The sequence below is a fragment of the Pleurodeles waltl genome, chromosome 5 (assembly GCF_031143425.1).
Source record: "Pleurodeles waltl isolate 20211129_DDA chromosome 5, aPleWal1.hap1.20221129, whole genome shotgun sequence".
Classification (NCBI taxonomy): Eukaryota; Metazoa; Chordata; class Amphibia; order Caudata; family Salamandridae; genus Pleurodeles; species Pleurodeles waltl.
The window spans coordinates 154,918,948-154,931,072 of NC_090444.1; the positions used below are offsets into that span (position 1 = coordinate 154,918,948).

Below are 12,125 nucleotides of genomic sequence, written 5' to 3' on the forward strand. Positions count from 1 at the left end.
CTAGATGTTTCCTTGAAATTAGGAGGTGGTCTTTGCTCGATATTTTCTCTACAGTTGAATGTTTTTTGGTAGCTGTATCCTTGTCGTTGGCATGTCGTATTTCATGATGTTCAATGTATTGAGAGGTATTTGGTACCAGATGATTCCTTGCAAGTAGGGGATGGTCTGTGGTAGTTGTTGTATAGCCACTGTAATGTGCACTTTACTAAATGTTTCACTGCCTTTCAGAGGTGGTCTTTGGCAGATTGCATTTTACCATTGTGAAGCAGTCTATGGTATATGTTTCTTATCCATTGAAAGGAAGTCTTCAGTAGATATTGCCTAACTATTGAGAAGTGTTCTTTGGTCAATGTTTTTGTTTGCCAGAGTTTTTAAGAGGTGGTCTTTTGCAATGTTTTTGGCCGCAGAGAAGGGATATTTGGTAGATATTTCATTGGCTTCATGGGTGGTCGAGTCCAATTGGAGGCTGTCTTTTTTAGAGGTTTGAGATGTTACTCACATTTGGAGGTAATCTTTAGTAGATAGTATGTTGCAATCAAAATATCTTCAGTGGCAGGCACATTTGCATTGTGAAATGATCTCTGCTAACATACCCTGGCAGCGAGAGGTGGTCTTTGACAGATATTTTGCCAAAGTGAAGTGGTCTTTGGTTGATATTTCCAATTCAGTGGATTGTTTTCTTTGACAGATATTACTAATCTTTGGAGAGGGTGTCTTTGGTAGACGTTCTCTATACAGTGAGATATGCGGATTTGTAGATGTTTCATACCCATTGACAGGCAATTTTGGTAGATGTTTTGGTGCATTAGGTGGTGGATGTTGCTAGATGTTTACTAGCATTGAAAGGTGCTGTTTGGTATAGGTTTCTCTACCATTGAGAGGTAGTCTTTTTTTAGATGTTTGCTTATCAGTGGTGAAGGTCTTTGCATATGCTTACTTGCAATTGAGTGGTTGACCTTGGTAGATGTTCCCTTATGATTGACAGTTGCTTTTGGCATAAGTATTGTTGAATTAGGAGGTGTAATTTCCTTGATGATTCCTTGTCATTGATTAGTGCACTTAGACATATGTTTTCTTGCCATTGCCATTAAGAGGTGCTCTTTTGTTGGGGCGTCCTCTCCATTGGGACTGAGGGACTATGAGTTTAACAGATGCAGGCTTGCAGTTGAAAGATGATTGTTGGTAAATGTGTCCCTGTCTTTGTAAGTGTGTTTTGGAAGATGTTTCTCTGAACAGTGACACATAAATAACCAGGTTGCCTTACCTCTTTCAGTTCTGGCAGTATGGAGAGTGGGTAGACGTTGTTATTGATGATCGACTTCCCACCAAAAATGGGGAACTACTATTTGTCCATTCGGCAGAAGGAAATGAATTCTGGAGTGCCCTGCTGGAGAAAGCCTATGCAAAGTAAGTACAATTCACTGTAAAAAACACAGAAAAGAAACACAAGAAGGACTCACAGTGTTTTTGTTATTCCTAATAATTTAAAACCATGCTGTTTTAATGGACATATGGCCTTTCACATTTGATTGAAGTACATTTGCAGTGGTATACCTTTGAGAGTGCTTAGCATATTTTGGAATAAGTGATCAAGTTCAATACCAAATCCTGTGTAAGAGTACTCTATAAACTGCACTGTGCTTCTGATATGCAGTAGTTCCAGGCCACAAAGGTAGGATGCAAATTATTTTTGTAGGTTACTCTGTGTTGCATAGGAATCCATACAATAGAAAATCTGCAGTAACGGGACTTTAACTTGGGCAATTCACACACTGAGAAAGGCATGCTGCCTGATTTAGGGAAAAAGGTGCAAGTTTAACTTCTACTGAGGGAAACTTGTTGTATAACTAAAATTCTGCCACATTGATGGTATTGTTTCTCATAAAGTGGCTGTCTTTGCCATGCCCATGGAAAATCCTTTACCATATGCTGACACAGAAAATATATGCCCAAAACTGTTTTTTTCTGCATCCAATGTACACGTCACCCTGACATGCTTGTTTGTTTTACTAGGATGTTAGGGTCATGCTGTGTGCTCTTCTATAAACAACTGATCTCATTACCAAGCGGTGTTGCATGGTCTCAATGCCACCAACCATGCAGGTGGAATGGTTGGCATATATTAGCTGGCCTCTTTGCCATCATTTCTTGGGAGTAGATGCTGCTACATGACGGAACTGATGGTAGAGCCAGGTAAAGCTCCACCAGTGGAAGGACTGCCATTTTTCACCTTCAAAAAATGGTGTTGGTGCAGGCAGTAATCCAATTGTTTTATGACAGGATTCCTGCTACCATCTCCCTGATAAACTCCATATTAATAATCATGAACAAAGAGGTGAGACATGTAGGGCACAAGTAAAACAGTTTCGACCTATTGTGTTGCATTTCCTTTGACTCCATCAGGTTACAGCCACACATTCTAAAACATCAGGAAAAGATACATTGGATACTTTCGGGGGCAGGTGTTCACCTCTTTCAGGTGGACTTTGAGTCTGATTGTTAAAGAACAGATCTGTGAAAGAGAAGCTATTATTCATACTGAGTATTTGCTCAGCAGTGCACACATATCAGCTCGTGACAGCTACATTACAGATAGGGTGCACTCCCCCACTAGGCACCATGGCACACCCTTAAGTGTGTGCATAGTGTGACCTAATACAGGTGTGAACCAGCGCCTGCAGTCTGAACAGGGAAATAGTAAAAGGCAGACCAGCTGTTTGAATTCAGTTGATACTTATTATTGCATGAGGGGTAGCCAGTGATGATGGTAATGGTGTATCCTTCATCTAATTCTGGGAATAATTTTGAAAGCCCCTTGGAGACTAACAGCCTGTGGCGTGCAGGAATAGATTATTATGGATCAAAAGTAGTGGATTGCTTCTCTAGCCTGAAGTATGCCAAGTTTAGCTTACTTGGTGGAATGCAGATTATCAGGTGCCTAGACAACTCCAAGTTAGACTTCTAAGAGGCTGATTTAAAAATTACAAATAGATCAAAATGCAGATGTCAAATTGGCAAATTGCCTAAAATGGCAGGATAACGTGTCAGAGGACAAAAGAAAGCTATCTAGGTCCAGGTGAAAACCTGATCTACTTTTGGTGCCTCTCAGGTCCTTCACTGGGAAGCTGTTCACTGCCTACAGGATTCAGCCTTGTCTAGTTCTGTTCTACACATTTTAGATTTTAGTTATGAAGGCTAACATGAGAAGTGATTATGAAATATATGCAAATGAGTATATATATATATATATACTTGTTTGTGGCGTAACCTTCCCGCACCTAATCGCCAGTGGTGCCGAACAAATGACGTACGCCACACACTTTCTTCCATGTAGATAATGTGGTTGAGTAGGTGTATGCTGCAATGATATAGCTTAACAGGTATGAGAGTCAGTAATAAAACGATAAGGATGACTCTATTCTACATCAGATTTACCAAATATGAAAAATCCACCCAATCTAGCACATATTCATTGTAAAACATAAGGAAGTTAAGGATCCATGGTGTTTCTGCTTTCCCACAGGTTGAACGGCTCCTACGAAGCATTGACAGGAGGATCAACAACTGAAGGGTTTGAGGATCTGACAGGAGGAATCTCAGAATTTTATGAGTTAAAGAAGGCTCCAAGCGATCTGTTTAACATTCTACAGAAAGCTCTCAAAGCGGAGTCTCTAATTGGCTGTTCTATTGATGTGAGTCACTGTCCCTTCTCCGCTCTCTGGTATTCAATGGTTGATTCAAAATTGCACGTCCATAATGTTTGTATTTTATTATATTGTTAGAGCTTTCAATCAAATAGTTTTTATTGGAAGGTGCCCAACTTGCGGGACCCTTGTATCCATCTGCACCAAACATTTAGCCACTTTGGTAGATGATTATTTTCTGAGCGCTCCCTTTCAGCCCCAGGGTACATACATATAGCATAGCCATATTGACACTTTAGAAGTCTGTGCAGTTTAAAACAGCTCTCTGGTAAGACATCAAGCAATACTATATTGTGAGTATTCAATAAATGTCACTACTGTAATAATATTTGCCTGGGTCCTTCACTGACTAGGATCAGTATTGCTCCAACAACAACATACATGTGACTCATGATCTCTGAAACTCAGATGACCACATGTAAATCTCACTAATATAGAAAACAAATAATTCTCAGAACCAGCAGAACTCACCTAAGACACTGGAATGCAGATCTATTGGCTTTGCCAAGTATTACACCCGCACCCTCCCAGATGGCCACCGTGTGTGCAAACACCGGTGGACTTCATGGGATCATTTTTCTGAAAGCTTAATAAACACCATTCTAAAGTGACTATCAGGCATGTGCATGCATGGTGGCCATTTACATTTTTTTTTAAGCATTTCAAAATGGATGATGCATGTGCACATGCAGGTGAGCACACATTCAGCATTAATATTGATTTTGTTTTCTTTTGCTTCAAGAAAAAAAACATTCTGCTCTTTCCCATGTAAGCCATCCATCTTGGAATGGCTTTTCTTGAGCAAAATAAAACAAATTGCAAGATGGTCACTCTGTATGGGCAATAGGCATGCATGTGCACACACTGGTGGCCATCTTGGAATGGTTTGAATACCATTAAAAGATGACCACCCACCATTACATCAAGGAGCAGCATATGGAGAGAAGAGACCAGAGGCAAAAAGATGCTAGTTTGGCTACTTGATAAATAAAGAGTGGGGACAAAATAGGAGGAAACTATAGCCACCAAGGAGAGACAATGGTTTCATTGGTTCTAAAAAGAATGTAGCATATTTGTGTGAGCTTTGAAAATAAAGCAGCAACACATTTTTGTAATGTAATCAGACATTTCACTGTTTAGGTCTTATGTACAGACAACTTTTAGCTGCCTGTTGTCCAAAGACTCCTTGCATACCATGCCAAAAACCTACAGTGGGCTTTTGGCCAGCCCACTACTTTACATTGATTGGCTTTCTTGTCAGTCTCATTTGCTTGCTTCTTATTCAAAGCCTTTCCTTTCTCTATTTATGTTTGTCCTCAAACCCCAACCCCTCCTTCCAAGAGCACAGCTTCTTTACCATAATTATCATTGGATGACTTGCATTCCTCCATTACATCATTCAGAAAACTACTTTTTAGGTCGACCATAAGAGCTTGACCTGGTGTATACATAAGTATACTTATACTGTGGGCTTAAAGCCATTCCATTAGTTGGTTCCACTGTCCTTTAAAAAGTCTTGCTCGCTAGAGGTCAGTTTTGCCTTTCTCTCCCATCCTTTTCTGTTTCAGAGCAGTGACCAAGTACTATTTTATTCCACTTTGGTTTCTTTATCTGTTACTGTGACTGACTCTTTTTGTTATGTCTTTGGTGCTCCCCTGTCACTGTGGGTGTTTTAGGCTGGTAAAATACAAAGAAACATCTGGGTATTTAGCTCACTGCTCACCAAAGCCACAATATGCCCTCAGTCTCTCTCTCCAGGGCCCCTCCCTACCAGCACTCACGACATCCCACACAGGGCAGCTTATCTCCGTTATTGGGGCCATAATTCTTCTCAGGCTGCTCTACTCCTTGAAATGGGAGGCAAGAATGCTTTCAAGACTTTTCATTCTGTTAAAATAGAAAGAAAATACTTTTCCAGCTTTATTTTCTAATTTCTGTTCAGACATTTACAACAATGCGAGGTCATGCAGTCATCTCATCTCTCCACAGGAACTTGTGATTTTTTATGTCAATAGCTGCCAGTGACCACCAAAACATGGCAGGAAAAGCCAAAATTATGAGACAGGGTTGACTAATATATGTGGCAAGAAAAGTCCATCTTTGATTATACAATGCCAATAGCTCTGCGAGACCTATTGCATTGCAAATGCTTGTTTAATTTCTGCACTCCATGTGAATGCATATGTTTGTTTGCTTGCTCCCACATGCTTCCCCCTCAAATACTCAGCATCTCCCGAGTTTCTGTGTTGTTCTCACTACCAGCTCGTCTGTTGCTTCCTGCAGGTTTGATTTTTGTCTAGTAAAACCCTCACTCCCTATATCTTGTTACTCTCTCTTCTCGTTGCTCCCTTGTGTGACTGCAACCTCTTCTCTCCGTGCCCTGCACCCCCAGCTACAGCCACTCAACATCATTTCCTTTTCAAACCCACCTCTCCCTGCTGCTTTCCTACACCTATCCAACCCGTCCACATCACTTTCATTTTTTTACTTCACTTTTCTCTCCATTGTTGGAGGGCCTGTCAGCTGCAAACCTATGCATTGTGGCTTTTTTTTATGAACTGTTTTTTTATTATCTAATATTCCAACATTGTCTTCTGCCGTATTGGATTGGTAAATAAAAAACAATGGCTGCATCATAATGCAGATATATCATCTTGCCCTTTTTTGCTCCAGTGCATTGTCAAAAGCATTTTAGTTCTCTTTTTGACAATGCCGAACAGCAGTGGCAAAAGCACTGACAGAGCCATTAGGGCTGCATTAGCAGTCAGAAGAGGATACCTATTGGCCTTGCCAATGCTTGTTTCTTTTCATGAGTTTTTTTTTTTAGAAATGGCTTCAGGCTGATTACGGTGAACATCCTGGTGTGGCTTGAACACTGGATCCCATATTTGAATCCATAAAATGTAGCCTGCAGCATGCAAGGTGTCTTGTACAATATGATGACCTTTCAAACATTGTGCATACTTTCATGGACAACTGTACATATCTTGGAGCTTGCAGAAGGTCTCATTGTCGTTCCAATACCAAAGCGGGAGAATGCTACACCCCTCACTTCACCATCAGTCCTCTTCTGCCAATAGCAAATTATGATGTTAAGTAGATGGCAGAGTCCTCTAACTCAGACATGAGGTCCCTCTTTGTTAATGAGTCCTGCTGCAGAAAACTGACTGGAGACTGTAACACCTGTAAACGTTGCACAAGGGAGTGTGTGCTAGAACACGCCACTATGGTGACTACCTAAATGTTTTGCTAAACAGTGCAGGTTATGAGTCTTCTGATTTCATGATACTCTTCAGCAAACCCTGGATAGTGTCCTCCTCCCACCATTGTGTCAATTGTCTGTATAATTAGAGCAACAACAAAGTAGTTCCCTTCACTGTTGCAGTCAACATGACACTCTTAAGTACAGAAACAACATTATATAAAAGAAGGCACACCAGTAGACTGGTAAGAAACATGTGTCCCAAAAACAAAATAATAGTAAATATAAAATGTGACCCCACATTTCTCCATATGTCTTTTGGTCATTCGCTTGTGCAGTAATCTTTATTACTTGATAACTGTGCATGTCTGGATCTCTAAGTTTAATAGATATATTCCTGATAGGGTTTGTCAATTTCCTGTTCTTTCTCTGCAGATCACCAATGCATATGAAACTGAAGCAGTGACAAGTCAGAAGCTAGTGAAGGGGCACGCATACTCACTTACGGGTGCCGAAGAGGTAAGACTGCCACCTCGAGGAATAATATGCTGGATCGGACATTGTCCATGGTGTTGCTCTCCATCAAAGTAGGCACTTAAATTGGCCACATCAAATAATATAGAAATTACGCTGATCAACAAAAGGAATCCCTTAAAAAAGTGATATGGCAGCACTACTAAACAGCAAGAAAGGATCTGTGAGCTTGGGTACCTAAGCAGTGTTTTGAGGTGTGTAGGAAGTAGACATATTACAAAATGTCTCAGGGAAGAGGAGAAGGTGGGAAACAATTGAACACATTTCACTCCATAACTAGCTTTGTAACTTTGAAACTGAACATTTCACAGATAGCTTAAGTTTTCCAGTTTTCATTTATCTCTCTGAACATTTATCACCAGTGTCTAGCCTGTGGCTTGTTGGCTTGATGTTGATGGCCTCTTTTCCTCTTGGCTGGTTAGTGCACTGACCCTCTAGTCTTATGACCTTATAGAAGAAGGTTAGTTATGTGAATTTCTAGATTAGTAAATGGTACCAGGGCAATCCAATACTGTCCTTCTGTGGTATCTTTATAGGGTATGTTGGATCAGGATTACACCTGTTAGATATTTGCCAAATACTTTGTGCATTGACATCACATATATATTGATGACCTTGTTCCTGCCAAAAGAGGGGCTATTTTCAATAGGTTCTTACAAACATGACAAGTCAAATTTGTTAGAGTTTATTGACAATAATTTTGACACACTGCCCTATTGTTATGATAACATCGGAAGCTAAACGTTGAAGGAAGTAAAGTGCCTGCGCGCAATGCCTTAGAGAAAATTTATTTAAAGGGGCTTTAATAGTACAAGATCTGAGTTTCGGGAAAAAACTGCAAAAACACATAACATGTAAGTTACTTTGTGAAGAAATCAAATCACAGGGGCAGGGATCAAGGTTACAGTCCCAGTTATTGCAGTGAGGGAATGCCACTAGTCGATGGAATAAAGTAAGTCAAAACCCTGAGAGGAGGAAATTCTATTTTTGCAGGTCATTATCCTGGGCACCTGGCTGCCCATACTTTGCGTAGCACATATCCCTTAGTTTCCTTTTGTTGAGGGAAAAAAGTGATGAGGGTTTTCCACACAACTCTGTTCTGGACAGAGCCAAAGTCAAATCCCTAATCTTCCTCAGCCAAAGAATATCAAGAATATCAAGGCCCTGGTCCAATGACAGGGAGTCTTGAATAATCACTCTGTTTAATGCCAAAGCCTCATTGGTCCAAACTCCTCACCACAAAATAAGAGGGTGGGTCTGTATATTGTCCTCCAAGGGGATTAGCCCCAGCTCATTAATACATACAAAAGTGGCAGTGCATTGTGGGAGGGAAAGTAGGCAATGGGTGAACTAATTTTCAATTATCTGTAGCCCAGTTACTCTAATGAAGCCCCAGACCCCTGCCCCATAAGTAGCCAAGCTTATGCACTTCACTTCACCAGATACATCGCTAACTGGCCTCCTTCCTAATTTAGTGGTAAAACAAAAGAGGGCATTAATACTCCATGCAAACTGACTGTTTTTAGTCTCCAACTGCTGGTACCAAGACCCGGAGTTACTAAAGACAAGACCAAAGTAACTAAAATTATTAGTAGTTAAGAAGAGTTTGGAGCTGATGCACCCAATTCTGGAAAGCACAATGTCAGAACTAGAGTCTTTTGATCATTGGTAGGAAAAAAGTGATGGATCCCCCATACAGGCCGCAGCTTGAGTTGTGCACTTTTGGCCACCAGATTGGTTTGAAATTGAAGATTGAGTCTTTTTTCCAAAATCACCCCTAGAGCTATCAATGATAATAGGTTTGCAGTGAAGGATATTAAAAGTATCACTCTGGGTTTGGACCACTGTATTGGCATGCAGAGGTGAAATGAAATGTAACTCTGTTTTAGAGGGATTTAGTATTGAATGGGTTGCAATAATCTAATCTTATAATTTCTCCAGTGTACGCACATGGAGCCTGTTGTACTTGGCCCTTTCTCAGGGTCATCCCCAGACTTTCTGCCTTTTCCCTCCACTTTTTGCTGAGTTGGTTTTAGTTGGCTTTAGGAATCTGGGTATGTTACCCCTGCAGACCAGTGCTAAAGTGCAGGTGTTCTGTACTCTAAAACATGGTGATAATGGCTTATCCGCAATTGGCATATTTAATTTACTTGTAAGTCTCTGGTAAAGTGCATTATAGGTGCTCCGGGTCTGTAGATTAAATGCTACTAGTGTGCCTGCTGCACTGAATGTGCCATCCACTACAGTAGCCCTGTAAACATGTCTCAGGCCTGGCACAGCAGAGCCTGTGTGTGCAGTTTTAAGCTGCTGTTTCAACCTGCTAAGTGTACCTACTTACCAGGCCCAAACCTTCCTTTTTATTACATATGTCACCCCTAATGTACGCTCTAGTTAACCCCCAGGGCAGGTTGCAGTGTATTTAAAAAATGGGACATGTACTTTTAAGTATAACATGTTGTTGTATCAGTAAGTAGTTGTATGCTCTCGGGAGCTAGCTGCTTTTAGTGTGCGCAGCTTTCGGGCCTGTTCAGCGTATGTAAGATTCTTTCTTGGAATTTTGTTTATGTGATGTGCCTATCTCGTACCCATATAATGTGTTCTGTAAACTTGTTGTTGTTTGAAATATGTAAGAGCTTTGCTGGTGATGCTTGAGTATTGGTTAAGTCAATTCCTGCTGTCTGGCCGAGGCGCAAGGTGCGTTGGTTGTAGGGTCCATATTTTGGACTGAAATAAATGTATTTTCTTCAGGAGGCAAGGAGGCACTTACTGTTATTTGGATCCTTCATTTTAACATTTATGGCAGTGAAAAACTCCTAAATTCGTTTTTCACCACCTCACTACCTATCTCTTCAATAGGTTAACTTTGGGATTGCTTTAAAACATCTTTCAAGTGTAATTTCCAATTGAATTGGGACAAGATAGAAATGCAAAGATTGGTGTCTCTGGACTCACAATTTAAAATCACAACTTATGGTGAAGTTTGATTTTAAATTGTATGTTTGAAAATGCCACTTTTAGAAAGTTGGCATTTTCTTACTTTAACCATTCTGTGCATCCGCATGTCTCTGAATACACATCTGGGGTATTCCCTCTAGACAGTAACACAGAAATGGAGCTGGGGTGTGACATTTGCATCCCGATGGCCCATCACAAGGCTGATGGGTCTTCCTGGGCTGGATGGGAGGGAGAAGGTGACACTTCCACCTGAATAGGGCTGTCCCTCTCCTCATACAAAGGGCTGCATACCCCCATGTGGAGTGTCTGAAGCAAGGGAAGGAAGGAATGGCAGGGACCTTGAGCCCTTCAGAAGCCTCTCTTTGAAGTCTCCCCCACTTCAAAGGGTCAACTTTGTATACGTACTGGTCCCCAAACCCCACCAACTCAGAACTCTACCAGAACCAAGGACATTCTGTGAGGAAGAAGAACTGCTGTGCTGCCAGGAGGGGCTGCCAGTCTGCTAACTGCATTACAGAGTTGGCCTTCTCCTTTCTTTGTGTTGTGCTGTAGGAAAGACTGCTACATAGGTACTTAGGCCCATATTTATACTTTTTTAGCGCCTAATGTGTGCCACTTTTGCTTTTGCGTCAAAAAATTACGCAAATGCGGCGGTAAAAAAGTATAAATATAGGCCTTAATTTGCTGTGTTGGCCTTCTGCCTGCTGCTTCTTGCCTGGAGTGAGAAGGACTGGACTTGTTCTCTACATCTTTGAAACCAAGTTCTCCAAGGGCTTGTTGGATTGCCCCTGTTCTTCTGAAGTCTCAGGGACACAAAAGACTTCCATCACACCTACTACAGCTCCTGGCCCATCTTCAGCTACTTCCTGACCTGCTCCCCCCCCCCAAGAGACGGCCCTCCAGTCCTGGGCTATTGCAAGTTGTTTTTGTCTTCTGAAATGAAGCTTTTGGGCTATGTGCAACTGCAAATGGACCCATTCACACTGGAACTGCACCCCTTGCATAATGGATCAGCGTGAGCGGGTGCAAGTTTGTCTCTTCACACAATAAGGATCGCCACATGCGACCGCGAGGATCCCGCTAGTCCGTCCGCAATGCCCAGCGGCTCTTTGCAGGGGTAAATTCAGTATAACAGAAAGACAAGAGTTAATACCAGCTCTTGTCTCTTTGTACATAAATCGTCATCTACCACCCAGTGGCTCAGCAAAACAACGTTTGGAAAGAATTCTAAAAAGGAAATATATTTTTAATTTCCACAACAATGATAACAGTTGTTGTTGAGTGCTAACATCCTCTAATTGTGCCATCAAAATCTCAGAGGAAAAGCTAAAAAGCTTGTTTTGCTAGTTACATTTCTGATTATTTTTTCTAAATATCTTAATAAATGTTCTAAATACAAACTATCTTTTACTCCTCAGATTACTTGCACAAAGTGTGATGTAAACACTTGTGTGTGCCACCTTGTTGCTGGCTCTGTGCATGAATCTAAAGTGTTTAGAGTTGACAAGATTCATTGATAGATGTTTCACAGTACGAAACGTAGAAATGTATATTTATCAGCAAGCTTTACAGAGTATCCCACATCACCTTAAAGACACAACAAATCATTATGTTACAGGGTAGCTATTTTGGGATAAATCAACAGAATGATGTTAAGCAGGCATCCCAAAAGAAAAGTCTTCTATCATTGTCGGTGCCTGTGCCATTGAAGTGTTCATCAAGCAACAATG

The 12,125-nt window shown here is 41.1% G+C and overlaps 1 protein-coding gene across 1 annotated transcript in view; it reads left to right on the forward strand.

The window, feature by feature from the left end:
• LOC138295493 (calpain-8-like) overlaps nucleotides 1–12,125 on the forward strand; it is a 187,902-nt gene that overhangs the window by 68,626 nt on the left and 107,151 nt on the right. Inside the window, exons 4-6 of the mRNA XM_069233833.1 lie at nucleotides 1,274–1,407; nucleotides 3,524–3,692; nucleotides 7,342–7,425. Coding sequence (XP_069089934.1) covers nucleotides 1,274–1,407; nucleotides 3,524–3,692; nucleotides 7,342–7,425 — 387 coding nt within the window. The remainder of the gene's footprint in view (nucleotides 1–1,273; nucleotides 1,408–3,523; nucleotides 3,693–7,341; nucleotides 7,426–12,125) is intronic.